Raw genomic sequence first — 27,003 nt, 5'->3', positions numbered from 1 at the left:
CTTGGTTTTAAATGTATTTGTTGTTACTTTTGCCTGTCTTCATTGTTGTGAATGAATTATCAGAGGGATAACTATTTGGCAACAAGACTTTATGGGAAGAAAAACCAAAACAGTCATAAAAAACAGAATAATTCTTATTGCATTTTAAAATTCATTCATTCATTCATTATCAAAAACGCTTAGTCTGATGAAGCGTTGCGGGGAAGCTGGAGCCTATCCCAGCAGTCATGGGCAAAAGGCAGGGTACTTCCAGCTCACCAGTCCATCGCAGGGCCACACAAAGACAAACAATTACTCACACTCACTCCTAAGGGCAAATTAGAGTAACAAATAACCCTAACATGCATGTTTTTGGAGGAAGCTGGAGTACCCGGAGAGAACCCATACACACACACAGAGAACATGTAAACTCCACACAGAAAGGCCACTGTTCCAGTCTCCCCCCAGCCGAGGATCAAACCAGCAACCTTCTTGCTGTGAGGCCACAGTGCAAGCCACTATGCCACCATGCAGCAAACGTTTTAAAATTAAGATTAGCAAACTTAAACATCATAAGTATGAATTTATTTCAGAACTATTTCAGATTTATCCCCCAAATAAAGACAAGCTGCTGTTTGATTCCTCAACGAGTCCGCTGAGTAGCACTGATCATTGTTAATCAACAAAATATTTGTAATCATCATCAGCTACATCAGCAGAGACCCCAGCAGGCCCAAAATGAAAATGAAGCCCATGAGAGTGGTCCTTTCAGTCCCATTGGTTTCTGTGCTTATTTCGTTTTGCTTCCTCTGCTGACCAGATGTTAAATGGCAGCGTTTCATGTTCCCAGCTGTGTCCCACACCAGCATCTCTGCCTGGCTTGAGCAGCAACTGGACGTGTACCTGACCCACAATGGCTGCAATGAACCCAGTCCCCACTGAGAAACATTAAACGGAGGTTCTCCTGTCTTTAATTTGGCTTGATAGTAGTGGTGATGGTGGCTTTCACTGGTTGTCTTGGTTTTGTCAACCTGGTGCTGCTCAGGTCCAGGCTGGACCTCTCCAAAGCTGTCCTTTGGGAGTGAAGGGCTGTGAAAAACAGTCAGAACACCTTCACCCTTCTGCAGCTGAAGCGCAGCCAGGCCAGAGCGACCATGATCTGAAAGGGCCACAGACACACTCCAGCTGGACTCACTACAAACAGCAGTGCAGTCTGACAATACCCGAGCAGCAGAGCAGGATGGTGGAGATGTGTCACGATCCTACAGGTAGCAGAGAAAAATATCATGCATAAAAAGATGTGTAAACGTAAAAAACAGTATGAGGAAGATCTGCATTTCAAAACAACTCTAGGATCTCAAAGAAGAATATGCCACTGGTCTGTTGCTCACCATGGGGACCACGATTAAGTAGACCACTGCATAGTTGGAATCTGGAGAATTAAGATCATGCACAGTGAGGGTGAGAGTGACTGTCTCTCCTGCTTGCGCTGTAGCAGGGGTGAAGAGATATACCTGGCCACGGAAAGACCCATGTTCCTCAATGGGGAATCTGTGGGGTCAGGATGACAACTTTTAAAAACAAAATTTTGCATAAAAAACATACATATTTACTTTTCTTTGTATAGGAAGAGGAGAAAAAGTAAAGTACAACTTTCAAAAAAGTATAAATTGAGGGAACTTCAAGACTTGCAATTTTTCTTTTTACGTAATAGCATTGTTGAATATTTGTGTACCCATGTGATCTTCTCATTTGAAGATATCCGCAGTCATCATCAGCCGTCAAATTAAAGAGTCGCGCCGGACCGTGGTTAAGAATGTAAAAGTCCACCTTTGTGCTGTGACCTGGTGCAAGATGGGGGATGGACAACACCTGAGGAGTTAAAGACACACAAACTCATGTACTCTTAAAACTCATAATCTCAAAAATTCTGCTGGAGGTTTCCTTCCTGTTGAAAGGGAGTTTTTTCCTTCCCACTGTCGCCAGTGTGCTTACTCAGGATAGGAGATTGAGTTGGATCCTCCAGCTCAATCTGTTGGTTTTCTTATATAGACTATTATGAATTGGCTTTCATTGTGTTTTTTTTTCTCTGTCTGTAAAGAGTCTTGAGATGGCATTGCTGTGATTTGACGCTATATCAATAAAGTAGAATTGAATTGAATTGTTAGGAGAAAGAAAATCATGTAAGGTCAAGAAAGGAAACCATTGTTCTGATGAAGAACAAACACACCATCACTGACATATTTGCACATCTGCGTATCATTAATGGATCTCATGAATAGTTATAATTTGTACTTGTAGCCTCCCTTGGCCTTCTTTACACTAATAATATCTTAAAATAATCCGATTGAAAAGGTCCACAGCTGCAGAGCTGTCAGGTGGGATTTCAGAGGGATTCAGACATTGAAAGAAAATTTTTGCAAAAGGCTCTAATCTAAAAAAACATTTACCAAAGGAGGGGGGAGGGGGGGGGGGGGGGGGGGGGGGGGTCTTTGGTGAACAGTATTTAGATGACAGTTTCACAAAAGATGAAGATATAAAAAGTTGTTTAGTTCTTCCACACTAGAGATACTGTAAGTTTCTACATGTTCATTGATAACTGGAAGCACTCAGAGAGAAAAGATCTCCGCCAAGACATAGTGTTCACTCAGAAAATCACTTGGATAGATTCCACATCTTATTCAGAATCCTTGACCCTGGAAATACGCCCTTAGAATACAAGATGAAACAAATGGCTACAATAATCCTGAATTAATTTGAAGAAATGTTCCTTTTTCTCTAAAGGTGGTAATCTGAGTGGGCTGTTAATGCATTTAACATCTACCAGGATGTTATATTACAACTTTCTTTTCAATCTAAACAACAAAATAAAGCAATTTCTAAACATAAAGGTGTTTGAGAAACATGGGAATCACGAGAGCCACCGGGAAGAGGGTGTTTAAACAATGAATACTTGTTTATTTCTGTCTTCCTTTTGCTTTTCATATATTTTTCCATTTATTTATTTACATTTCATTTTGTTATTGCTCTTTTTAATTATTCACACACTGTAATGAAGGGCTGTTAAAGAGGAGGAACAAGTGATCTAATTGAGTGAGAAGTTGAAATGACAAAACTGTCCCAATCTCCCAACAGTAAAGATATCCTGTATCCAGACAGTGATCTGGAGCACCTTCACAATGTTATCACATGTTCCTTATTCCATTTCTGATTATTTCTGAAAATTTGAGCAGAATCCACGTTCAACCTTTTGAGTTGTGTTTGCTAACAGACAAACCAACGCTGTACTAACCAAACTGGTTCAAAAGGATGGTACGCGATTTTGAAAAAAAAAAAATCCTTTTTAATAATACCCATTGATATAAAACAAATGCTGCTGACATATACCTGTATCTGAACATGAGTGGGCTGAATGATCTCTGTGGAAACCCTTTCCACCTTGTTTCCTCGGCTGTCTTGGCCCGTAATTTGAACACTGAAAGGATCTCTAGGAACCGGGTTCACCAGGCCCACAAGTTCTTCTGAGATGTACAGTGAAGAGGAGGAGGAGTTAAGTTTGACCTGCTGAAGGCTTTCTCCTTCAGCCCCGAGCAGCGTTGCGTGACTGAAAGACACTTTGTTATCTGAAGTCAGGCCGGTAACAGCCAGAACCAGGAAAGCAAGAAAACCTGCAAATAGCAGAGTTGGATTATTGCAGGAAAACTCTCAATATTAACAATAAAAGTGCATCAATGGCTCACCTGCTACAGGACTACCCTTCACTTTAGCCAGACCTGGGTGTGTCTCGTTGTTTATAGTGGCAAAGTAATACAGAAAATCTACACTGCTGTCAGCTGCAGATAAAAAATACAAATCATTCCTGGACTCAGTACAAAGTAGATTTAAACATGATAACTGATTAGAGATGGTTCTTACTTGTACCTATCACATTAAACGTGAGGTGTCCATCACTTTTGGCTTGGAGTTTCCAGTGACCAGGCTCTACAGGAGGACGCAGGCTGACACGGTACAGACCTTGGAAGTGCTCCAACTCTGCCAGGGGGGCATGTGTTCTCAACAGAAATTGATTTTGGCCTGACAAGTACCAAAGATGAAGAACATAAATAACTAATTATACTAATTATATACTAATTATATTATCACATGCAAAAGCAAGGGTAATTATGGCAGATAGGAAGAAAATAAACACATTAAGTTTCCATTGTAAACTGTTGTTACCAAGCTGTAGCTGTACCAGAATAGATAGAAACAATGATGATCCAGCAAAGCAACACGGCTGCTTTTGTTTAGTGTCTGATGAAGAGATCTGCAAATTAATTTGAAATCTGTGCATGATGTTAAAGTTACCTAATGGACTGGTAAGGATGCATTCAGTCATTGTTCCAGTAATGTGTATGATGACATGTTTTACTGAGTTGTCAACTCTGAAGGAATGAACAGACATCAAATCTTTATCACTTTCCACATGGAGGAGCGTCACCTGTAGAAGAAGGAGAAAGAAATAAAAGGTTCACTTGGACAATGAATGTTTCCACGACAAAGACATTGAACTAGAGGCACGCAGAGGAGCCAAAACTATTTCAGCTGATCTTCAATGAGCTTAACATCTGCTGTGTTTACTTTGTGTTGCAGGATGTTTGCTGAGTTCTATGAAAATGAGAGACAAAATTAGAAAATAAATAAAAGTGAACTACAATGAGCAGTCTCAGAGGTAACTACTGTGGAGAAAAATACATAAGAGACAAACGATTGGATGTGTCACTGACGTACTTTAATGTTGACATTTATTTGCTGTCACACCCATACCAACCAGATAGAAAGATTAAAACTGACTGCTTATGTAGAAAAGCTTAACTGGACCATACTATTCCCACAGGTCCCCATTAGAGTACTATGAATACACATACATTTCCATAGCTGTGTCATAACTCTGGCTACCTGAAGTAACATAATGCAAATTCATCCATTCATTCATTCATTCATTCATTCATTCATTGTCTGAACAACTTAATCTGATCAAAGGTTGTGGGGGAGCTGGAGCCTATCCCAGCAGAGGCAGGGTACTCCCTGGACAGGTTGCCAGTCTATCGCAGGGCATAATACAAATTGAGGTCAGATATATGAAATAGGAAAGACAGAAGATAAAATATGTAATGATTTTTTCTCCCAGTCTTGTGAATATATTGTATTTTTTAATTTAAAAGTGTATCTTCACATGGGTAAAAACAAGGTATTTCAGTTCATTTTAATAAACATTGCAGTTAATATTTTCAATGTCACTTTCACATTTTCCAAATCAATCTAAAATGCCAACATGTATATCAGTTCATTTTTAAATTTCTTTCTTGCCAGAAGATTTTTTTATTTAGAAAATTAGACAGCTGGACCTGCATTTCAGCCTGGTTTCATATGACTCCACCATATATATATATGTATATATATATGTATATATATATATATATATATATATATATATATATATATATATATATATATATATATATATATATATATATATATATATATATATATATATATATATATATATATATATATATGTATGTATATAGTCTGATTCCAGTGATCTTATCAGCTATTGTCATCCGAAAATGAAAATATGAAATGGCTGTATTTTAGGGTTTAACACATAAGAACCCCACAATGACATATATGAGACATTTGAAATTATTTTATGGTACAAACTTTGTTCAAAATCCCATGGAACACTATATAATTTTTGACACCAGAAAGCAGAAGATTATACTTAAAAATTTTTGTTCAGTGGGATATTTTTTATGCAAATCACATGTTGATACACGGTAAATATCATTCATTCATTCATTCATTTTCCGAACCGCTTATTCCAATTCAGGGTCGCGGGGAAGCTGGAGCCTATCCCAGCTGGCTTTGGGCGACAGGCAGGGTACACCCTGGACAGCTCGCCAGTCCATCGCAGGGTAAATATCATGGGTCGGGAATAAAAAAAAAAAAAATAAAAAAAATAAAAATCTGTTTTTGTTAAAATATCTATTTTATTTTCAAATAAGTAAAAAAAAAAAAAAGAATTGTAAAATCTTTGTCATTTTTATTGTTTTTGTTGATCTTTTTACTTGTCTTCTTAGGTATTATAGCAGCAGAATGATGGTCAGGCTACTGTATTGTTTTTTCCTAATTGAAATTTTAAAAAAAGAATTAAAAAAAAAAAAAGTATACATTTTTTTTTTTTGTTTTTAGTCTGTACAAAGATCAGAAATATTAAAGAATTGCGAGAATCACAGTTTAAATAGAATCAGCACCCATAAAAAGTGTATTTAAATGGAATCGGGATGAAAGCATATCATCACAGCCCTTGTAATTTTTTGTATGCTTTTTATTTTACATTTTTCTAAAGGGACACATAAAGATTTCACATTAAAAAAAAATGGACTTGCCTGATCAGTTTTTCATTGTTTAGGTCTTTATGGGTTAAATTGTGTTCTCAACCTCTAAAATTACAGACACCTATTTATAGATCATTTAACAGAGAACATAATGTGTCAAAGGCTGGAACTTTTATCATGAATAATTGATGATTCTGTTTGCAATTTGAGTATGAGTTAAATGCTGATCCCCATTAGAGATTCCTGCATTTTTACCTTGTCAATGGCTGTGTTGTCCTCAACTATTGTAGAGACCCTGTGAATGTCAGAGTTTGTGGTAAATATTGTCAGTCCTCCGGACAGAAAGGACAGTGAGGAGTAGAGAGAGAAACGATCAAGCGGCAGAGGCTCCTTACTCCTCTTCTTCCTCATCCTCCTCAGCCCAGTGGTATAGATGGGATCTTCCGTGAGGAGGAATGTTATCTGTGGGAATGTGAGGTCAGAATTTAATTACCTGTTAGAGCTTCTTGAACAAATATTTAAGACAACACACAAGTTCAGACCAGTGACCTGAAAGCATCCATACAGGACAGGAATAATCCTGCTTTGTTTTTACCAAATTCTGACCCCATCGTCCTAAATTGACACATAGAATTGACACTCATCATACCAGGCAATATGATTCAATCATCATACAGTTTTGATGAGTCTATGTGAATTGCAGCCTCAATCTCATGTTCTTAGCTGGCAGGAGTGATACCCAGTGTAGGCTTCTGCTAATGTAGCCCATCTGCTTCAAGGCTGGACATGTTGGATTCTGCATACTTTTGGTGTAACCAGTGGTTGCAAGGTAAGTGTCACCTTTCTATTATTTCCATCCCATCTAGTACCAACAACCATTCCACATTCAAGGTCAATTGAATTCAAGTGTTATGATCGTGTAACTCTCTAAAGTATCCAACCTACCTTGCTTTGTTTTTCAAGGGCAAGAGCCTTCACCGTGTCAAACAGATGTGCATCTTTAGGGGAGGCATCGGTGAATACAAAGATCTCTGACAGAGATGGGCTGTGTGTGAGAGCCAGCTGAGAACACAGAACAAGAGGGAAAATGTTTTTATTGAATCACATGTTAGCTGATCTGACACTGGCAACTCCATACTTTAATAAATATTTCATGTGAACTGACCTTAACCTAGGAAAACTTCTTGTTTGTTTGTTTTATTGTGAATCACTTGGTAGATTTTTTTTTATCTTGAAAGTTGTTATATAAGTAAAGATTTAAAAGGTTTACTTCTACATGGTGTTTTAGACAACTTTAGAGAAGTAAAAGTTGTTCATGACAAATAACTGGTTCTTTGCTTTTACAAATATGGAGTTCACTTTTTTTTTTTTTTTTTTTACTTTAGGTGACGATTTGAGTTACAATAGACAGCTAATTATATCCCTTTGTTAATTTTTTTTTTTTTAATTAGCCTCCCTTTCCTCTGTCTTAAATCCTGCATGTGATGAGCGAGCAGGATTTAAAAGTCTCATAAAGTTTATCAGAGGACTCTAACAGGTCTTGCTCTGTTAATCTGGTCATCCTGACTGTAGGAGCCATAGTATAAATCATGAATGTCTGCGAATATGCTGATGTGTGCAGGCTTGATTGGCACTTGGGTGGAGGGTGTCACTTTGGGTGTGAACGCACACATTACAAATAGTTGTACTCACCTGAGCGCATCGTTTTGGCTGTGAGAATGCAGAAGTGGGGTGAGCTCCGGAGTGAACTTTTTGTTGACCACAGTTAGATGTTTTTGCTCTGCATATTGTTTGTACATTGTAATTTATTTAAAGTAATTATAAAAATAAACAAACGCAATAAGGAGAACATACATCTTTGCGCGTCATCAATATCTCCCGTGTTTAGCCTGCAGCGGCTAAGTAGATAATGGCGTTGGACATTTAGCCGCAATACTGACATTAACAGCACTTATATATTCAGGAAGAAGGAACATCATGAGGAACGTATTTGGATCACAGGGCACACAGTAATAATAACTCCTTTTTTTTTTTTTTACACATAGCAAAATGAAGGATGGCCTGGCAGAAAATAAGATGGTATCATATCCCGCTGTGTTACTTTTCTCCTAAGTTGAGTAAATACGTAACTCCTGAATGTGTTTGATACTACCTGAGACTGTCCTGAACTAAGCCAGCTCTCACAAATTTACACACAAAAAACAAAGTAATCAGCAAAAGTATATTTAGAGAAACAAAGGTTCAGACTTTCTTTCAAAAGGAGCTATTCTATCACTGTTAAGAATTAGGGTCGGCTGATGGTGTTTCTGACCTTGGTTCTGTCAGTTCTCTCAGTTCGAGCTCAGTAAGGATCAGGCTCTTGGAGAGCTGATTTTTACACTTTGGAACAAATTGTTTTTAACAGACAGGCCTCTTTGCTGCCTGTTTAAGAATCTGTCAGATGCAAACTTATTGTCATTGGCCTTTTCTAACACTTGGTTGTTTGTATTATTGTTTTTAATGTTTATGTTTGTAAAAATGTGGAGAAATGTGTATATGCATATTTATATTTATACCATAGTCAGTGAAAATTTTATTGTCAACTGGCGTGCTTTACTGTCATATACACCTACGTAGTTCAGCAAGTTGAATCACTGTTACATTGCTCCGTTACGAGTGTCACCATAACAACATGTTAATCAACTGATTCAGGTCAGTTGACTTTTGACAACTAAATGAGAGAAACTTTCTGTAGCTTGACAACAGTTGTTTAGCATAAAAAAAACTACACTAAGGCCAAAATGAAATAATTTATATACTTCAGCATACTTATCAAATTTTGTTAAAAAAAAAAAAAATGAAAAGGAAACAAACATTTGTTATAAAATGTTTACTGTCCAGTACCGTGCTATAAGTAGATTAAACAACTTAGATCCGCGCATTGCTCAATTTTAGTGCAGTGGGCCGCATAATGTTCTAGACTCCGCTTTGTGCATTAAAACCATGTAATGCACGACTCCTCATTTAATCTTTACTCATACATTTGTGATGAACTGGTGACCTTTTCAGGGTCCCTGCCTCTTGCCTGCAAATTGATGAGATAGGCTTCAGCTTTCCTATAAATTGGATTAGATTGCAATTGGAGAATTTTCTGCAGATCATGATACAGGAAATGTTGTTGCATTCGAGGAAAGAATTAATTCAAAGTGACATGTTCTGTAAACAAGCATTACACTATCTAAAAAAGTGATGAAGATTAGAAAAGTGTTGCTTTTGCAAGAAGATCAGAGATCCTTAGCACATTTTAATATCTCCAATGGTCCGGCTCCAGGTTCTGACACAGCTCTTCAAACATGATAGTATAAACCTCAAAAGATCAGTTCATACCAGACAACAAAAGATTGTCACAAAACTAGATGCATTTCGGAGGAAGGATGGGAAAAATCTTCCTGATAAGTCTTTGAGTTAGCTAAAAATCCAAGCTAGAGATTAACCAGCACTATTAATGGGACTTGCCGAAAGTGTTGGTCGCTTTTACATAAACTGCATTTATGTGCAACATTATAAAAGCACAAATAGTATACTTGCAGTTAAATACACACTACATCATTTATTTGTCAGGAGTATGTGGTGTGTAAATTCACATGAATAGCAGAAAGGCACATTTCTGGTTCATCTCCTCCTCCGAGAGCCATCAGGTTGTCCAAGTGTTGCATGAAGGGATTTGGGTCATTAGCCTCAAACACCGGTCCTACACCTGCAGTGAACAGTAGAGGTGCTAAAATTAAATCATGTTTTAGTCTATGTGAATTTTTAACTTAAAATAGTGCTGAGATGGCGCTGAAATAGAAATAATTACAACAATACTTCAATGTAAAAGCTAAAACAAAAAAGAAAAGTTACACCTGTATGACGATTCATACAAACAATCCATTAAAAATGTGTGTTGTGGCACTGAATCCAGATAAAAAAATCTTCAAGTAAAAGCAGAAGTCATATACAAAAAGAAGTCATAAATGTTTTTTTTTTTATCATCACTCATCAACACAAAGAAAGTTTCTACTTCTGCTTGTCACCTGGGTCATGGAAAGGCACAAGTACAAAAGTGCCAGGCTGCCTGGTACTTTTGGCTCGGCTCTGGATGATGGAGTAGGCCCTGAGCCGAGCAGCGGTGATCTCCTCAAACATGCTTCCTGTGGTGTCAATGACAAAGACCAAGGCAGGGACCTGTTTCACACTGAACAGCCTGGTAAAGGAGGTTTGTAGTGAGGTTTAAAGATTAATAGTAGTCCTATACACTCAGTATCAGGATTATGTGTGATGATTTAATAGGGAAGTTGTGATCCAGCATATATAACTCTAGATTTTCTATTGGAGAAGACAAACTTACTTAAGGAAATCTGTGTGGCCAATAGTGTCTTTGAGGTCTCTCAGTACAGTCAGGGTGGCTTCTGTGGCTAAAGTTACAGCTTCAAAGTGGAGGTAATGGTGAGGGGAGAAAAGTGGTGAAGTGCTGTCTTTGTTGATTCCTCCTCTGGCACTCCAAACTGTACTACTGTCCAATATACCACCATGACTACACTTGCCTAGAAAAGAAATAGCATTGTGACTGAGAAGGGATTAAAGCAAAAATATGATGAATCCATGCTCTTTGCTGATGTTTTACCTTTAGGTTTTTGAGGAGCAGTGCTGAAATAGCCAGTGGTGAGAAGGTTGGAGTTTCCCTGTGTATTTTTCACTGCAGGTAAGAGGTTGTTTCGACAGGTGGCAGTGAAGCACTCCATACAGGTAGGAGTGTCCTCTGCAGATACAGATTCAGGATTCAGTTTGAAGCTCCAAATCAGTGCTGTTTACTAGACTAGCTCACTTGGATTTTCATTCTGTGCACTAAAAATTGGTTTTTCCCACTTCAAAACTTATTATAAAAGCATTGAAAATCACAAGCAGTACTTATAATTTAAGAGGAGGATTTATCATTGCGTTTCACTTAAAGGTTGAGTATGTAAGATTTTCAATATTTTCAAAATAAATGAACTAATAAAATAACTACAATCATAGTTAGTAGGGGTGGGAAAATCGAAAAGAAAAATCGAAAATCTGGATTTTTTTTGCTTCACAATTTTAAAATAGATTTTTTTTAACAAAAAAATCATTTTTTTTTTCAAACAAATAAAAATAATTCAGTATAAAAATTTTGTCATTTTTATTCTTTTTATTGATCTTTTTACTTGTCTTTCAGGGGCGTTAAAGCAGCAGAACGATGATCTGGTGTCATTTTTTCTATATGAAATCAAGAAATATTACAAGCAAAAAGATAAGTTTTATACATTTATTTTGTTTTTAATCTACAAAAATCAGCAATATCAAAGAATTGTGAGAATCACAATTTAAATCGAATCGGCACCCAAAAAATCGGAATCGAATCAAATCGGGACAAAAGTGTATCGTCACAGCCCTAATAATTAGATTGTTTCTTGAACATGTAGGTTCAAATGACAAATGACAAAAAGCACTTCTTTTTACTGGTAGGCAAACATTTAAGAAGGGTCTTTGTCATTAATTAAACTTGTAATTTAATAACACATCAAATATGGAACCTACATGTTTAAAAAACTATCTAATTATGATTGTAGTTATTTTTTTTAGTTATTTTTTTTAGTTAATTTATTTTGCAAATATTGAAAATCTTACATACTCCACCTTTAAATAAAAAAGGTCAGCCTTGGCCACATCAAATAATCACACACCGTACAACATACACTTTTAACTATGAATGAAATTTCTATAATTTTAGATAACAGGACATAATAAATATTATTATCAACTCCACATGAGGACTACATGGTGAACCAGTACAATTTACCCAGATTATTTTAGACAGATCTAGATTAACTCATTCTAGCAATGATAGCAGTCAACTTGGTAAATCTTATCATGAGAGTTAATTATATTATAAAAACAACAAAACAGACACTGTATGATGGATAACAAACACTTTTGGTATGACATACTCAAACCAGATGGTGGAGATAGCTCAGGTATACTAGTTCAGGGGTGCCCAAAGTTGGTCCTAGTCAGCTGTTGTCCTGCATGTTTTGATGTATCCCTTTTCCAACACACCTGGCCTCCATTAAAAGGACCCAACAGTCAATAAAGTTCTGCACAATGAGTGATTAGTTTGAGTCTGTTGGAACAGGGGCACATGGAAAACCTGCAGGATTGTGGCCCTTGAGGACTGGAGCTGGACTAGGTAATCCCTTACATCTTCCACAAGAGTTAACAGGGCAAGTAGAATCCAAGTACTGCTAAAAAAGCACTTGATCATTTGACAGTCACCACAATGAACATCTTTTTTTTACAAGCAGTTCGCTGGTTTGGAGCATTCGTGTGTTTATGAATACACAGAGGGAAGAAACACATCAGCAACAAGCTCAGAGAAGAAACTTCCCATCAATCTGAAAGTGTTAATAAAACCATTTTAAACAACCATGAATCCATCACTCTTAACAGAGAAAGAGTTTTTACAACTGGAATACATTTCAGTTATCCTGATTCTTAAGCCTGTGAAGGATCAGATGATTTTCTTTGTATTTGGTCCATACATATACAATTTTACAGTTAAAAGATGGTGTAAGATGGTGGTCTTTATAGTCTCCATTATCATATTTATTTTTTACCATCTCCAGATGTATCAAATGGGATTGTAGGGTAGGCCAGCTGACATCTCTAGTTACTAGTTAGGAAGTCTTCACCTTTAATGTGAGTGCATATTCTGGTGCTATGTACTGTGAGCAGTGATTTGGAAGTTCAGTAAATACCTTTAGCTACAGGGATGGCGGGTTCTTCTGGCTGCAGCAAGTGCAGGTACACAGATTTTTTGCCCATCTCCACCCAATTACTGTGGCTGTAGAAATCCTTATGTGACAAATTTTGGAAAAAGAAACTGATTATTATATTCTCAGAATTTTTTAATTTTATTATCATAAAATTTATAATATTTCAATACCCAGACTAAAGTGTTTGCAAACTGTGAAACGGAATATATTTATAAAGTTAAAACACATTTATGATCCATGCTTGCATTTATCAATGCATAATTTCTCTCTGAAAAGGACAATTAGTACTTTAATCTAGTATCAGTATGTACCTGCAGGGAATGGAACAGCTGACCCAAGCTGCAACGGTACTTTTTGGCCCGTACTGACAGCACAATTTGAGTCCAGAACTGTCGTAACATCACGATGGAGCCATCAATACGTTCAGAATCAAAGTGGTAGATGGGATCAGACCTGGTGGAGTACAAGAAGTCCATGTCTGCATTGGAGTTCACCACCTCGCTTACAGCTCTCCAGAAGCCACGGCCTAGTCTGGTCTGAGACAGAATAAAATTCACCTGCTCTGTGCTTGATATCACAGTGTATGCAGTTGTACTTCTTGAATGCACTAAAACATTCAGGTCATTAATGCAGTTAGACCCCCCACTTATTCTCTTCATGAGCCAATGAGTCTAACTGCTAGTGTGAGCTCACCTCTTGCGCTGCATGGTTTTCCAAATGTTTCGTGGTGTCCCTCAAAACTTCAAGCGTTACATTCAGGATAGCCCGCTCTGTGATGTCCTGATGTGTGCGAGAGCCCCAGGACAGAGTTAACACTCTGGACCAAAATTTGGGGAGGAAGCCCATGCAGGGTGAAGGCAAAAAGAGAAGGTATGCAAAAATAAACCATTGCACCTGCTTCCCACTTCCTTCCCGGACTCCTCTGCTCTGTGGCATTTTTGTACTGGAGAACAGATCACATACCTGCACAAAACCAGAGAATTTTTGCAGTTATGAGATTCATTTTAAATATATATACAGACTCATTTACCAGCTCATAAATGCTGTAAATCTGAACATGGAAGTTTTTCCTGCCCACTAATAGAAAGGATTTTGATTAACGTCAACTCAGTTGTTCAGTAATGTTTTGTGTTAATTTGATCATCCCATGTGTGTTCATCTCCCATTCCTTGTTACCACCCCCAATCCCTCCTCTCAGACTTTTCTCAGCCTTGTCTGTACAGAGGTTTCTATTGTTCTCTGTCATCTTTATTCAAGCTCAATACTTTGTGCTTGTTCTCACAGTCTCTGCTTTCACAAGGGACACACTGAAACAAAGCATGAGGCCTATAAACAACTGGTCCCTCCACTCTGCTGGCCTCCTTTCAACAAATCAGTTTCAAATGAATGGGACGGACTCAGAAAGAAAGGCATTTCCCTTTTTCTCTTTCTCAGAACAATCCAAAATAAAATGGATTTTGTTGCATTTGAATGAATTCTGCAAGTGTAATTTATAAGCAATCTAGCACTTCACACAATTTCTCACCATCTTTGCATAGTTTTAGCTCTTTTTACACTTTACTTCCTCTATAATAACACAACAAATCACAGCAAAGAACACGCAAAAAAACGGAGGTTTCACTTCTGCTTGACACATTCAAGACACAAAACATCTCATTTTCCTTTTATACCTAAATAATTACAAAATTATCTTGAAGCTTAAATTAGTTCACTCATTGAATATAAGCCATCTCACCTTAGTTCATCCACGATGTTTCTCAGACTTTTGGATTTGATCAGACAGCAAAGCGTTTCAGTGGCACGTCTCAGTGCAGCAAAGAAAACCACAAGTACAGGTTCATTTGATAACACAGACTTTTACCGCAAAACTTTCCCCAGTGTCATAACATTTTTTTCTGTGTATCAAAAATATTTAGTCTTCACTTGTTTGTCCTTGGATGCTTGTCTTTATCTGATGCCTCAGTTTAAACAAGTTTAAATATAAGTGGAAGAGGCGGTTTGCAGAGCTCAGATAAAAGTCTCATTGACACTGCCCGGCCTTGAGCATGTTTCTTGAGGCAGAAGACCTTCGGTTATCGCTCTTCCAAAGCTTCTTGCCCCTCCTTGCCCCCCCCCATTAATCCACGGTGCATTGATTCACTACAATAGAGCTGCATACATTACTTTGAGGCTACCCCAACCCCCCCAATACCCCTCCATCAATCACTCTGATTTTTCCCTCACAACCCCCCCCCCCCCCCCCCCCCCCCCCCCCCCCCCCCCCCAATAAAACTACACAACTTCAAACACAAGTAATCATTTCTCCCTGCCTGGTCAACAACATTTATGAGGACATTTCAAAGCAGGGCATCAGTAGCAGTCCAAGGCTTAGGGAAAGTTTCAGTGTTCGGTTTGTTGGACTGATGGTGGTAAAGAAGTTGTTCAGCTGCAGCAACTGCAGTTTGGGGGATTTGACTTGTTGATACAATTAGAATTAGAAATACTTACAATTTTTTTTTGTTACAACTTGTAGCAAAACAAAAAGACAAGCAGAATGTGAAAGTGTTAGTAAAAGCTACCCTTGTTCTTTGGAAAACTACAAAAGAACCGCGAGGTTTGTATCTAATCCATTAGTAAAGAAAGAAATAGGGCATGAGGGCAGGAGGAAGGGACCAAGGGGGTGGGGGGTTACTCCTCTGAACACCAGGGCTTACTGGAAAAAAACTGCAGATGTAGTCTATATTTCCTGGTAATGTGGTAAGGTAATGTTTGTTTCTTTGCAGTCACCACAGCATGTCTAGCACATAAACCACATTCTGCAGGTTTGCAGGTTACAAAACCCATACACTGTTAGGTTTGCATGCATGTGTAATTTCCCAACAAAACACTGCAGATGTCCCTATGCAACCAAATAATGCTGTTGCATGTGCTGTACAGATTATTTCTAAGTTGATACCATGAGCTCAGAGCACGTCTTTCAAACCTCAGTTGAGGAAAACACATGATAATAGGCAAAAACAGGCAAACATGAAATAAAAAAACACATAAGTGTAAGCAGACACAATGTTATACCTGAGGAAAAAAAGTCAATGTGAAACTGAACTAATGAAATAATAAAATTAACATAATGAAATTTAAAAAAAAAACGTACGGAAATATCCCTGAAAACATATCATAACCTACTTTTGAATGATTTTAATTTTTAGTTATTGCACAAGAAATAAATTAATCTTCATACGTCCTACTATTTTGCACTTAATAATTATTTGTATCTGTGAGGCAAACATCCATGACAGACCCCAGAACATGATGCATCTTTACTCTCTCTCTGATGGAGAAATGTCAGTTTATGCCTCATTTGCCAAAACATGACAAAATCCACCCAGGCAAAAAGGCCCTGGCCCCATACAAGGACCAAAGAGCAGCAGCCCATAGAACAGAGACACCCACAATACTGACTGATATGAATTAGTCCACATGAATTATTTAAAGCTTGCATCTTGTTCTTCAGAGAGCAATTTTTCGCAAACCAGTTGATATTAAAATCTCCTATTAATAATTCAATTCAGTTCAGTTCAATTCAACTTTATTTGTATAGTGCCACTTCACAACAATGTTGTCACAGGGCACTTTACATACACGACTCAACATACACATCATTTCGAGCCAATTCATACATATCCTTCAACAGAAACCAGCTGATTGCATCATGTCATGACTTTGATCCAATCCCCCATTCTGAGGATGCACGTGGCGACAGTGGGAAGGAAAAAACTCCCCTTTAACAGGAAGAAAACCTCCAGCAGAACCCGGCTTAGGGAGGGCAGCCATCTGCCTCAACTGGTTGGAGTAGAGAGGACAGGAAAGACAGATCAACATGTACAATTGCACTTAATCAGGAAGACCTGCAGAAAAAAAGAGAAATAAGTTAGAGACGGCAATATCAGCATATATTTATACATTAATATATTAGAGAAATAGAGCGAGGTACTTCTCAGTGCATCAGGTAACATCCTCATTGCTACATAAGTAATGGTTGGCTAGACTACCCATAACTATAAGTGCAATGAGCATAACCTGGACAGTTGGGTCCTGTACATTCAGACTTCAGCTCAGGAGATGCTCATATCCTAACTATAAGAATCATGAAAAAGGAAGGTTTTAAGATCAATCTTAAAGCTGTGGAGGGAGTCAGCCTCCCGAACCCATGGTGGGCGCTGGTTCCATAAGAGAGGAGCCTGAAAGCCAAAGGCCCTTCCTCACATAGTACTCTTTGAGACTCTAATATCGTGACAATGAAAGTGTTAGTATCCAACATTTCACAGATTGCATCAAGACTTTCATTATTTGCACCAGGTGGTGTGTCACAGCAACCTAGTATCAGCTTTGGGTGAGGTAGCTGAATTTGCAACCATAGTATTGAATGTTATCTATATATTATGTATATTTTCATAGTTGCGTCATCCTGAACATAAAGTCACTGTTCTACCATATTTCTATCCTTACTATAAATATGAACTTTTAATATCTTACTCAGTATCATCAAAGCCAGAGTCCAGAGTATCTGAAATAGCAACTATATGCAGTTTAAGTTCAGATAATAATTCAATGACATTTTTTAGTATGGTATTAGATAAAAGAATTTCCCAAACATTTGTTAATACAAACCAGCAGTTGATGCTGGACTTGACAGCAAGCTTTTTCGAACTAGTTGCTGATGAGACTGATCCTGCATTAGTCCATATATGTAATTTAAGTTTTAGGTCTGGTAAATGTCCACAATCTTGGAAACATGCAAAAATCACCCCACAGAGACTGGAGAGTGTTTAAATCAGTGGTGTCCAAAGTCTGTACTCAGCTGCTTTTGACATAATTGAAAATCATTTAAAGCTAGAAAACCTTCCTGCCATGGCTTTGAGCAATGTGCAGTTACTTGGTTTTACATTATCAAACAGGAGACAGAGTATTCTTAATAGAAGCTATTCGGAAACCAGACCGTGCCATGTGGAAAACCCCAAAAGAGCAGTCTTGGTCCTTTATTATTCACCATTTTCAGAAATTATTTACCTTATATAGCATGTAATAATAAACTAATAATAAAGATAGTACATTGGTTAAATGTGAGATGGTAAAAAAAACAAAAAGATGAATATATAGCCAGGTCATAAATTACTAAAATAATTTCTCCCTTAAGCATGGGAAGTCTTTCTAAGAAATGTTCTGGTGTGGTTTGTTGTGTTTTGTGACATTCATGGTTTGTCTATTTTCTGCTGCAGTTTTCATTGTTTTGATTCCTTGAGACGTAAAAGCATGCCATGTTGTAAATCTTGGCCACCAGATGGCAATGTCCCAGGTGTAGAAACCTTTTCTGCAAACACTTTATAAGAGACATTTCGGCCCTTTTTCCTGTTTGACCTAAACGAAACGAGCATCTGGTGATTTAAAGTTTGTCCCTATAAAAAAAAAAAAAAAAAAAAAAAAAAAAGGTAAATTTGTGCTGCTTTTGGCAAAATGTGTATTTGAGGTTCCATCTGAGATGTTTTCCGCTTGTATCTCAATGTGATTGTTTATTGTTTATATAGAAGGCCTCCATGTGGTCTGGAGTGATACTGCCATGCCCTCTACGGAGAAATGGGAATTGGATGGGTGGGGCTTTGAGAGGAAATGTGCCTTTCCGGTTGCAAGCCCAATTACGGTGTGTTCAGACCAAACGCGTTTTGAGCGTCAAGAGCGGCAGGTTTCAATGTAAAGTCTATGGGCAGGCGCGGCAAGGGGGCGTCGAGTATGGCAAGCTCGAGCTTCCTTGCGTCGCGTTTTGAGCGTCGGAGTGTGCGTTCCGCGCGGAACGCGCATCAAAAGCCAGAGATGGAAAATCTGAACTTTGGCCGCTTGAACAACTAGGGCGTTAACCAATCAGAATGATCAGCTTGCAGCTCCTGGAGGTTTTCTGCTGAGTGCGGCTCTTGTTGCATTACAGTGACTATCACTGCCCTACGACGACGTTCTTTAGCTTTATTTATTAAATAAAACCATGCCATCTCTCTACTGCACCCCCATCATTCAAACTGACCGGGAGGAAAGCTCTGCCTTTCCTCCTCTCTTTTCCTCTGCATTTGCCACTCGCTCCAGACAAGTGGCAAATGCGGCAAGAGCATCAGGAGCGTTTTGGGCGTCGGACACAAAAGTGGCAGTTTAGTGACTAGTGTTCAGTGTTTGTCTCCATGGCAACGAAAGATTTGTTTACAATTGGGATCAACTCAGGATTATCAGCGAAACAACACATCAAATCCCGATGGAGTTGAAAAGAAAGAGCGGGAGTGAGACAGAGGACAAAGCAATGGAGATTTAAATCATTTCTCCCAACTATCTTAATGGGTAACAAAACAGACGTGCTCGAGATGCTAACAAGGTCTCAGAAAGAATACAGAGTGCAGTATTATGTGCTTCACCAAGACATGGCTGCATGAATACATCCCTGACTGTAATGTGTCTGTCCCGGGCTTTAAAACGGTCCGTGCAGACCGCAGTAGACAACACAGCGGAAAACTAAAGGGTGGTGGAATTGCAGTGCTGGTTAACCAGCGTTGTTGTCATCCTGGACATGTTACTGTCAAGGAGAAGACATGCACAAGGGACATCAAACTGTTGGCTGTGAGCATCTGTCCATATTATTTACCCAGAGAGTTTACCTGTGTTATTCTGGTAGCGGTTTATATAATACCTGGTACGCACCAGACACAGCCTGTGACGTCATCAGCTCCGTCGTTGCTCGGCTACAAACACAGAGTCCAAACTCATTCATGGCGATCTCCGGAGACTTAAACAACGTCTCCCTCTCTGCAACTCTACCAACATTCCACCAGTTTGTCAGCTGCTCCACCAGACAAAATAAGATCTTGGACTTATTTTATGCAAATATGAATAATGGATACAGTTGTTCTGCCCTGCCTCCTTTCGGGAGATCTGACCATAATCTGGTTCTTCTCACCTCCACCAACAAGCCCATCGTTCAGCAGCAACCAGTCATCACAAAGACTATCCAAATCTGGTCTGCTGAAGCTGAAGATGCTCTTAGAGGAGGCTTTGAGGCTACAATACAGAAAGAAGTTAGAAAGTCTGCTTCAGCAGAATGACGTGAGGGATGTGTGGTCTGGAATGAAGAAGATCACCGGCTTCAAGTTAAAAGAGGACCAGCCTGATGGAGGTCTGGACAGAGCTAATGAGCTGAACATATTCTTCAACAGGTTCAGTTCACCCCCTACCTCCAGCCCAACAGACCACACGCCCTCCATAAGCTTTCTTGTCACGCCTCCAGTCTGTCACCCTACAGCTCAGTCATGAACCAGAACACAGCTTCATCTCCCTCCACATCAGGACATCCTGAGACCTCCACCTTGTTTGTGTCCTGCAATCAGGTTATGAAGCAACTTGAGAAACTGTAGGTCCAGGCTGCAGGTCCAGATGGTGTCAGTCCCAGAGTTCTCAAGACCTGCTCAAAACAACTATGTCCGATTCTCCAGCACCTTTTCAACACCAGTCTGAGACAAAATAGAGTCCCAGTGCTGTGGAAAACCTCCTGCCTTGTTCCAGTGCCTAAAAAAACACAACCAGCTGAACCAAGTGACTACAGACCAGTTGCCCTGACATCTCATATCATGATATTCCTGGAGAGACTCTTACTGGCTCACTTCAACAAGCAAGTAAACACCTTTCAGGACCCATTACAGTTTGCATATCGTAATGGACTTGGGGTTGAAGATGCCATCAGATACCTGCTCCAGAGAGCACAGTCTCATCTGGACCATTCAGGCAGCACTCTGAGGGTCATGTTCTTTGATTTCTCAAGTGCTTTTAATACCATTCAGCCTGCTTTGTTATGTGAGAAGCTCCATAAATTCCAGGTGGATACCTCCACAACCACCTGGATCTATGACTACCTCACAAACAGACCCCAGTTTGTGAGACTGAAAGGTTGTGTGTCTGAGATGGAGGTCAGCAGCACTGGTGCACCACAAGGAACTGTCCTCTTTCCATTCCTCTTCACACTGTACACCTCAGACTTCCAGTACAACTCTGAGTCCTGTCATCTGCAGAAATACTCTGATGACTCTGCAGTTGTGGGGTGTATCAGGGATGGACAAGAAGCAGAGTACAGAGAACTGGTCAGTCAGTTTGTTAAATGATGTGGGAACAATCATCTCATATTAAATACCAGCAAAACAAAAGAGATGATTGTTGACTTCAGGAGGAACAAGAATAAACAAAGCACTGTTTCCATCCTGGGAGAGGAGGTGGAGGTGGTGGAGGAATACAAGTATCTTGGAGTTCAGCTGGACAACAAACTGGACTGGAAATGCAACACCGATCTACAAGAAAGGTCAGAGCAGACTGTACTTCTTAAGGAAGCTGAGATGGTTTAACGTCTGCACCAAGATGTTGCATATCTTCTATAAGTCTGTTGTGGAGAGTGCAATCAGCTTTGCAGCATCTGCTGGGGTAGTAGCATCAGAACCAGAGACTTGAAGAGAATCAAGAAACTGATCAAGAAAGCTGCTTCTGTACTTGGAGTAACTCTGGAGCCGCTGGAGCTGATTGTCCAAAGAAGAATGCTGCACAAGCTGATGACGATGATGGAGGATTCTTCACACCCTCTCCACAACACAGTGATGAAACAACAAAGTGTGTTCAGTGAGAGGCTTCTTCAGGTCTGCTGTAAGACTGAAAGATACAGAAGATTATTCCTGCCAGCAGCCATCAACCTCCAGAACAAGACTGGATTGAATTATAATTTACTACAATATTGAATTTCCCTTTGGGGATTATTAAAGTATTTTTTTTTTCATTTCATTTACATTCTTTTCCTTGAGTGGCAGCTCTTTGCTTCTGTAGTTAACACTTGTATTTTAATCAGATGTTAGACAAGCTCATGTTGTGGCCTTTCAACCTTTTTTACAACTGTATTAACAGATGATAGATAATATTATTCACATGATTTATGGTGCTTGTACATATACACTATGCACTTGATGTGAAAATATTTACTCATCATGCATTTTATTTGACAGCGCTGTTAAGAACATTTAATGGCACGACACAATAAAAATCTGAGAAATTATATAACTCCAAAAATACACATTCAACAATCCAAGATCTGTAGAAAACACAGTGAGCATTACATGAATGTCCAACTTGTGTAACAATACAAGAGCAACCATTTACAATTCATCATAATCACATGAACGCACAGATGAGCATATTTTTGTGCCATTTGGAAAAAGACTTTTTAAAGGAGCATTACTAACTTTCTGTTACTGACAGGAGAGCTTTTTCATGTTGCAGTTAGTTGATAACAAAGTATTTTTATTTTAATTTATTTTAAAAACAAACAAGGAGCGAAATAAACCAAACCTACCTGCACACGTGTTGTGCATTTATTTATTTATTTATTTGATTAAACCAAACAACTCTTTTCGAGGGAATCTGAGATACTGCAACAAGTCTAGGTGACGTATGCTTAGTCAGCTTATGTGGAAATAGTGGTAGTAAGCAGGCTGCTAACCCCACCCCCCTACTGCAACGATATGAAAAAAATGAAGCGCACCCGGTAGACTCTTCTTTCACTCTATGCGTCGTCCACACAAAAACGCGTCCTACTCTTGAGGCAAAGGTGTAAACAGACTACAACAGGGGATAGCAGTGGAACATAAATATCTGTCTTCGGTAAAAACTTCTCTTTATAGGTAAGCTTTATTTTGTTCTATGTTTAATTGACATGACGCAGTTGTTCATGCTGACAGATACTGTTTACTGATCTCATCTTGTAAAGTGGGTGTAGCCCATTGAACTCCCAACAAACCTATCTAGTTGTAAAGAGAAGTTACAACATTCAGCCATCTTTCTATTCTAATTTGATGTGATAATGTCTAAAGTTAGATTATTTTAATTATTAGTTTGTGTGTATAACATGTGATGAAAGAAGCCAAGCCACTGTATAAGTTATTCCTTCAACAGAAAAACATCACCTTTCATTGTTTTACAGGTATGATGGTAAACTGCTGTGGTCTGCTAAGTGCCCAGAAGGAACCAGGTACAGACCTGTTACAAAGGAGACACATCTCCCTGACTTCCTCTGTTACCTTTGTAAAGTCACAAACTCCTTCATGTGTAAAACCTTTTGGTGTTTTTAATAATGATAAGACAGCCAAAGTGTTTACAGTCCTCTTGTGTGGCTAAACATGCTATACAAAAACATTTCTTGAAATAATTCATTAATGTAATTTCAATACAAAAATTATCAGTATTTCTGTTCATCTTTTTGCTCTGTCAGTTCCTCTGAAGAGCATCGAGGTGGAGCTGCAGGTGAGGGACCATGTAGCGACAGTGGTCTCCACTCTGAACTACGAGAACAAGGAGGACAAACCACTAGAGGCTGTTTTTGTCTTCCCTCTGCCTGGAGATGCTGCTGTGTGTCATTTTAGTGCAAAGATTGGACAGACACACATTGTAGCTGAAGTGAAGGAGAAACAGCAGGTGAGCTGGACAGAAAGCTTTACTGAGCATAAAGGAACTGAAACACAGTGAAGTGAATGTTACTGACATGTTTCATGTGTTCTGCAGGCTCGAGAGGAGTATGATGATGCTTTGAGCTCTGGTCAGCAGGCCTTCCTGTTGGAGGAGAGTGAGCAGAGTCCAGATATCTTCTCTCTGAGTGTGGGCAGTCTGCCTCCAGGAGAGAGCGCCTCCATCAGGCTGGAGTACGTCACTGAGCTGGCTGTGCAGGCTGATGACGGGCTGAGATTCTGTCTGCCTGCTGTCCTCAACCCTCGCTACCAACCTCAGGGTAGTTATGTTCAGTAAATATGCTTCAAATCTGTCCTCATCAATCAAACTCAAATGAAGACTGGATCCATTTAAAGATATTTGATAACCTCAGCATACCTCTAGTAACTTTTTATACTAACTTTTGTAGCAGGCTTCACAAATCCTCCCAGCTCCATCTAACAACAGTTATCTCTCTTGATGTTTCCAGGTAGTGAAGGTGTCAGTGTCCAGGTGACCTCAGTTCCAGCCTCTCTGGTGCCCTACAGTTTGTCCTTTTCTGCTCGAGTGTCCTCTCCTCGTCCAGTGTCTAAAATAGAGTCCAACTCTTCCCTGGAGCCTCTTCAGTACCTCAGTACTGATCAGACACAGGCTGTGGTAGGTAGAGTGGAGATGTGTTTGCTTTATGTGTTTTTCACATGAAATATAAATAACTTTATTTACTGTATATTTGTGTTTTTGTACTTCAGGTTAAGTTGGCTTCAGGACACAAGTTTGACAGAGATATTGAGCTACTGATTTATTACAAAGAAGCCCACCAGCCCACTGCTGTGGTGGAGGCAGGACAGGCTTCTGCAAAGTCTGGTGAGTGTGTCAGGTATTTGTATACAGATGAGTGCAAGTTAGTCTTATTATTGTGACATGATCACAAAGAGACAAATTTAAGTGAATCTGATTAATTTTTAAATCATTTAGTCAGTTTATCCACATGGAACCATTTTTAACATTTTTTTTTATCATGAAATATATTCTGTTTCCCTGCAGATGAAGCCATAGCTTAAAATACATTTTCCTTTCCGTTCATCTTTCAGGTACTCTGATGGGGGATGCAGTGGTGATGGTGAGCCTGTACCCTGAGTTCCCCCAGTCTGTGATGTCCTCACTCGCTTCATGTGGGGAGTTTGTGTTCTTACTGGATCGATCGGGGAGTATGGACTGTTCCACCAGTAACAGCACTGAGCAAGAAACTCGCATCAGCAGTGCAAGGGTATTCAACAAATGTAAACTCAATCATAGAAACATTAATATCTCTCTCAGCAAATTACCATCATGATCTTCTCTGTCGTCCTCTAGGATACTCTGCTGCTCCTGCTGAAGAGTTTACCAATGGGCTGCTACTTCAATATCTACAGTTTTGGGTCCACATTTGAACACATCTTCCCGTAAGTGACTCAGTCAACAAAATGTGTTTCAGTCATTAATGTTCTATGATGATCATTAGATCAGATTTGTTGGTTTGACCTTCTCTGCTTGTGTTTCTGATGGCAGTAAGAGTGTGGAGTACAATGAGAAGAGCATGGAGGAGGCTCTGAAGAAAGTTGAGGGGATGCAGGCTGATCTGGGAGGAACTGAGATTCTTGAGCCTCTCCAACACATTTACAAGCAGCCCTGCATCCCCAAGCAGCCCAGACAGGTAATGACGGTCATACACTGATGTTCCAGTGTAACAGGTTCTCATGGTTGGAAAACCTGCCAAGAACCTTTGTTAACATTGAACATGCTGCCTCAAACTTATCCAGATGTTCTCTCAAATTCACTCAAACCACAACAAAGCTGTTTCATCTGCAGAAAGAAATTCTGAAGTATTGTTTTATTCTCAGACATGAGATGTGCATCGAGGCAACAAACCTCTAAAACCAGCAGAAGCCTTGAATCAGCATTAATATTTCCAACTCACTCCAAACTATTTGATTGTTTTGCTCTGTAGCTTCTATTGTTCTGCTCACAGCCAACTTTAAACAAAGCTTTTGTTTGAAGCTTACATTTGCCTTGTCTCTGTTTGTTCTTTTGTTCAATTTGTGCAGCCCGTGTTACTCAGACAGCAGTGTTACACAATGTTGATTCAATTCCTCAGTGATTTTTCACTTCATGTGTGTGATGTTGTGTCCCCTCCCAAGGCTGCATACACCTTCCAAGTACAAACCTGTTCTTTAAGCTGGTTTTTACAATGCTTTTATTTGTTCTTCATATGTTGCTACATATTTTACTGAAACAGCAGTGTTACTTACCTTACACAGTTTCACTTTATGTATGGGTGTGATGTTGTTTCTCCTCCCTAAGCTGTTTGTCTTCACTGATGGGGAGGTGGGGAATACCAAAGAAGTTATTGACTTGGTTAAGAAGAATGCAGGTTCCCACAGGTGAAACCACATAAACAAACACTGACAGTAAGCAACACATTGTGGTTGTGTGTTTTTAAAAAACAAGTTTTACTTTGCAGGTGTTTTTCTTTTGGAATTGGAGAAGGAGCCAGCTCTGCTCTTATCAATGGGTTGGCCAAGGAGGGAGGAGGTCACGCTCAGTTCATCACAGGGACTGACAGGATGCAGCCAAAAGTTAGTAAATAAAAAACCCCAAAAACTATAAAAATGGAGATGCAAACAGATGAGAAAAGCATTTTCTAATGTGTTTTAACCATCAGGTGATGCAGTCGCTGCGGTTTGCACTGCAGCCAGCAGTGGAGAACATCTCAGTAAAATGGGATTTACCAAAGGGCGTGTCAGCCTCCGTCCTCTCTCCACCAATCACAGCAATTTTCCAGGGTCAGAGGTCACTGATTTATGCCCAGATCACTGGACAGGTAGGAACACAACTGTGTCATGATTTATGGTAACATGGTTTTACTGGTGAGGTTTACCAAAAATAAGAAAAATCATTTTCATGTGAACGTATGGATTTATTTTTTAACTGAATTGATTTCTCAGAGTTCGAAGGCAACAGAGGGTTGTGTAACGGTGAAGTACAATCTTGCGGGCCAGCCATCTCAGAACCAGCTGAACTTCCATCTCAAACCAGCAGAAAACACTGGGTAAATCATCTCCTTTTTTGACCATGGAAATACTTCCTGGCTATGGCTGTAATAAGTTGATTTTGTTTTATGTTTTTTTTTAGTTTTATGTTGTCATGTGTTTTTCAAAGCACCATTATTTGTTGCTGTTCCCTGTCTCTTCAGTATCTCTTCAGAGTTTCACATCAGGCTATGCAGAGATCTGTTAGTTATCCGTTATATATGTGTTATACGTTACATATGT

The 27,003-nt window shown here is 39.1% G+C and overlaps 2 protein-coding genes across 3 annotated transcripts in view; one reads left to right on the top strand and one right to left on the bottom strand.

Annotated features, from left to right (window-relative positions):
* Positions 1-686: 686 nt before the first annotated feature.
* vwa7 (von Willebrand factor A domain containing 7) lies at positions 687-14,110 on the bottom strand (the record flags this gene model as incomplete). Its single annotated transcript, XM_079245915.1, has 16 exons — positions 687-1,241; positions 1,371-1,530; positions 1,715-1,851; positions 3,367-3,647; positions 3,720-3,812; positions 3,901-4,053; positions 4,327-4,459; positions 6,615-6,821; positions 7,305-7,421; positions 9,983-10,095; positions 10,415-10,584; positions 10,729-10,924; positions 11,005-11,139; positions 13,157-13,253; positions 13,486-13,710; positions 13,868-14,110. The coding sequence occupies 16 exons, from the start codon at positions 14,108-14,110 to the stop codon at positions 687-689; spliced, it is 3,015 nt and encodes a 1,004-aa protein (XP_079102041.1).
* Positions 14,111-22,763: 8,653 nt separating this feature from the next.
* Positions 22,764-27,003, top strand: part of LOC306760835 (von Willebrand factor A domain-containing protein 5A-like) — a gene marked incomplete at its 3' end in the record, with an annotated part of 4,736 nt that continues 496 nt past the window's right edge. The window contains exons 1-13 of one of the 2 annotated variants that reach the window (XM_079246836.1): positions 22,764-22,893; positions 23,193-23,240; positions 23,481-23,683; positions 23,771-23,993; positions 24,183-24,349; positions 24,442-24,556; positions 24,784-24,959; positions 25,046-25,134; positions 25,241-25,385; positions 26,033-26,112; positions 26,193-26,307; positions 26,394-26,552; positions 26,677-26,780. In XM_079246836.1, the coding sequence (XP_079102962.1) occupies positions 23,195-23,240; positions 23,481-23,683; positions 23,771-23,993; positions 24,183-24,349; positions 24,442-24,556; positions 24,784-24,959; positions 25,046-25,134; positions 25,241-25,385; positions 26,033-26,112; positions 26,193-26,307; positions 26,394-26,552; positions 26,677-26,780 (1,622 nt within the window). In that variant the 5' untranslated portion in view covers positions 22,764-22,893; positions 23,193-23,194. Of the gene's footprint in view, positions 22,894-23,192; positions 23,241-23,480; positions 23,684-23,770; positions 23,994-24,182; positions 24,350-24,441; positions 24,557-24,783; positions 24,960-25,045; positions 25,135-25,240; positions 25,386-26,032; positions 26,113-26,192; positions 26,308-26,393; positions 26,553-26,676; positions 26,785-27,003 lie in introns of those variants that run through there. The other variant, XM_079246837.1, reaches the window with a different exon arrangement.

This window comes from Telmatherina bonti (genome assembly GCF_933228915.1).
Source record: "Telmatherina bonti genome assembly, chromosome: 9".
In the NCBI taxonomy this organism is placed as follows: domain Eukaryota; kingdom Metazoa; phylum Chordata; class Actinopteri; order Atheriniformes; family Telmatherinidae; genus Telmatherina; species Telmatherina bonti.
This window is presented reverse-complemented; position numbering and strand designations above follow the sequence as displayed.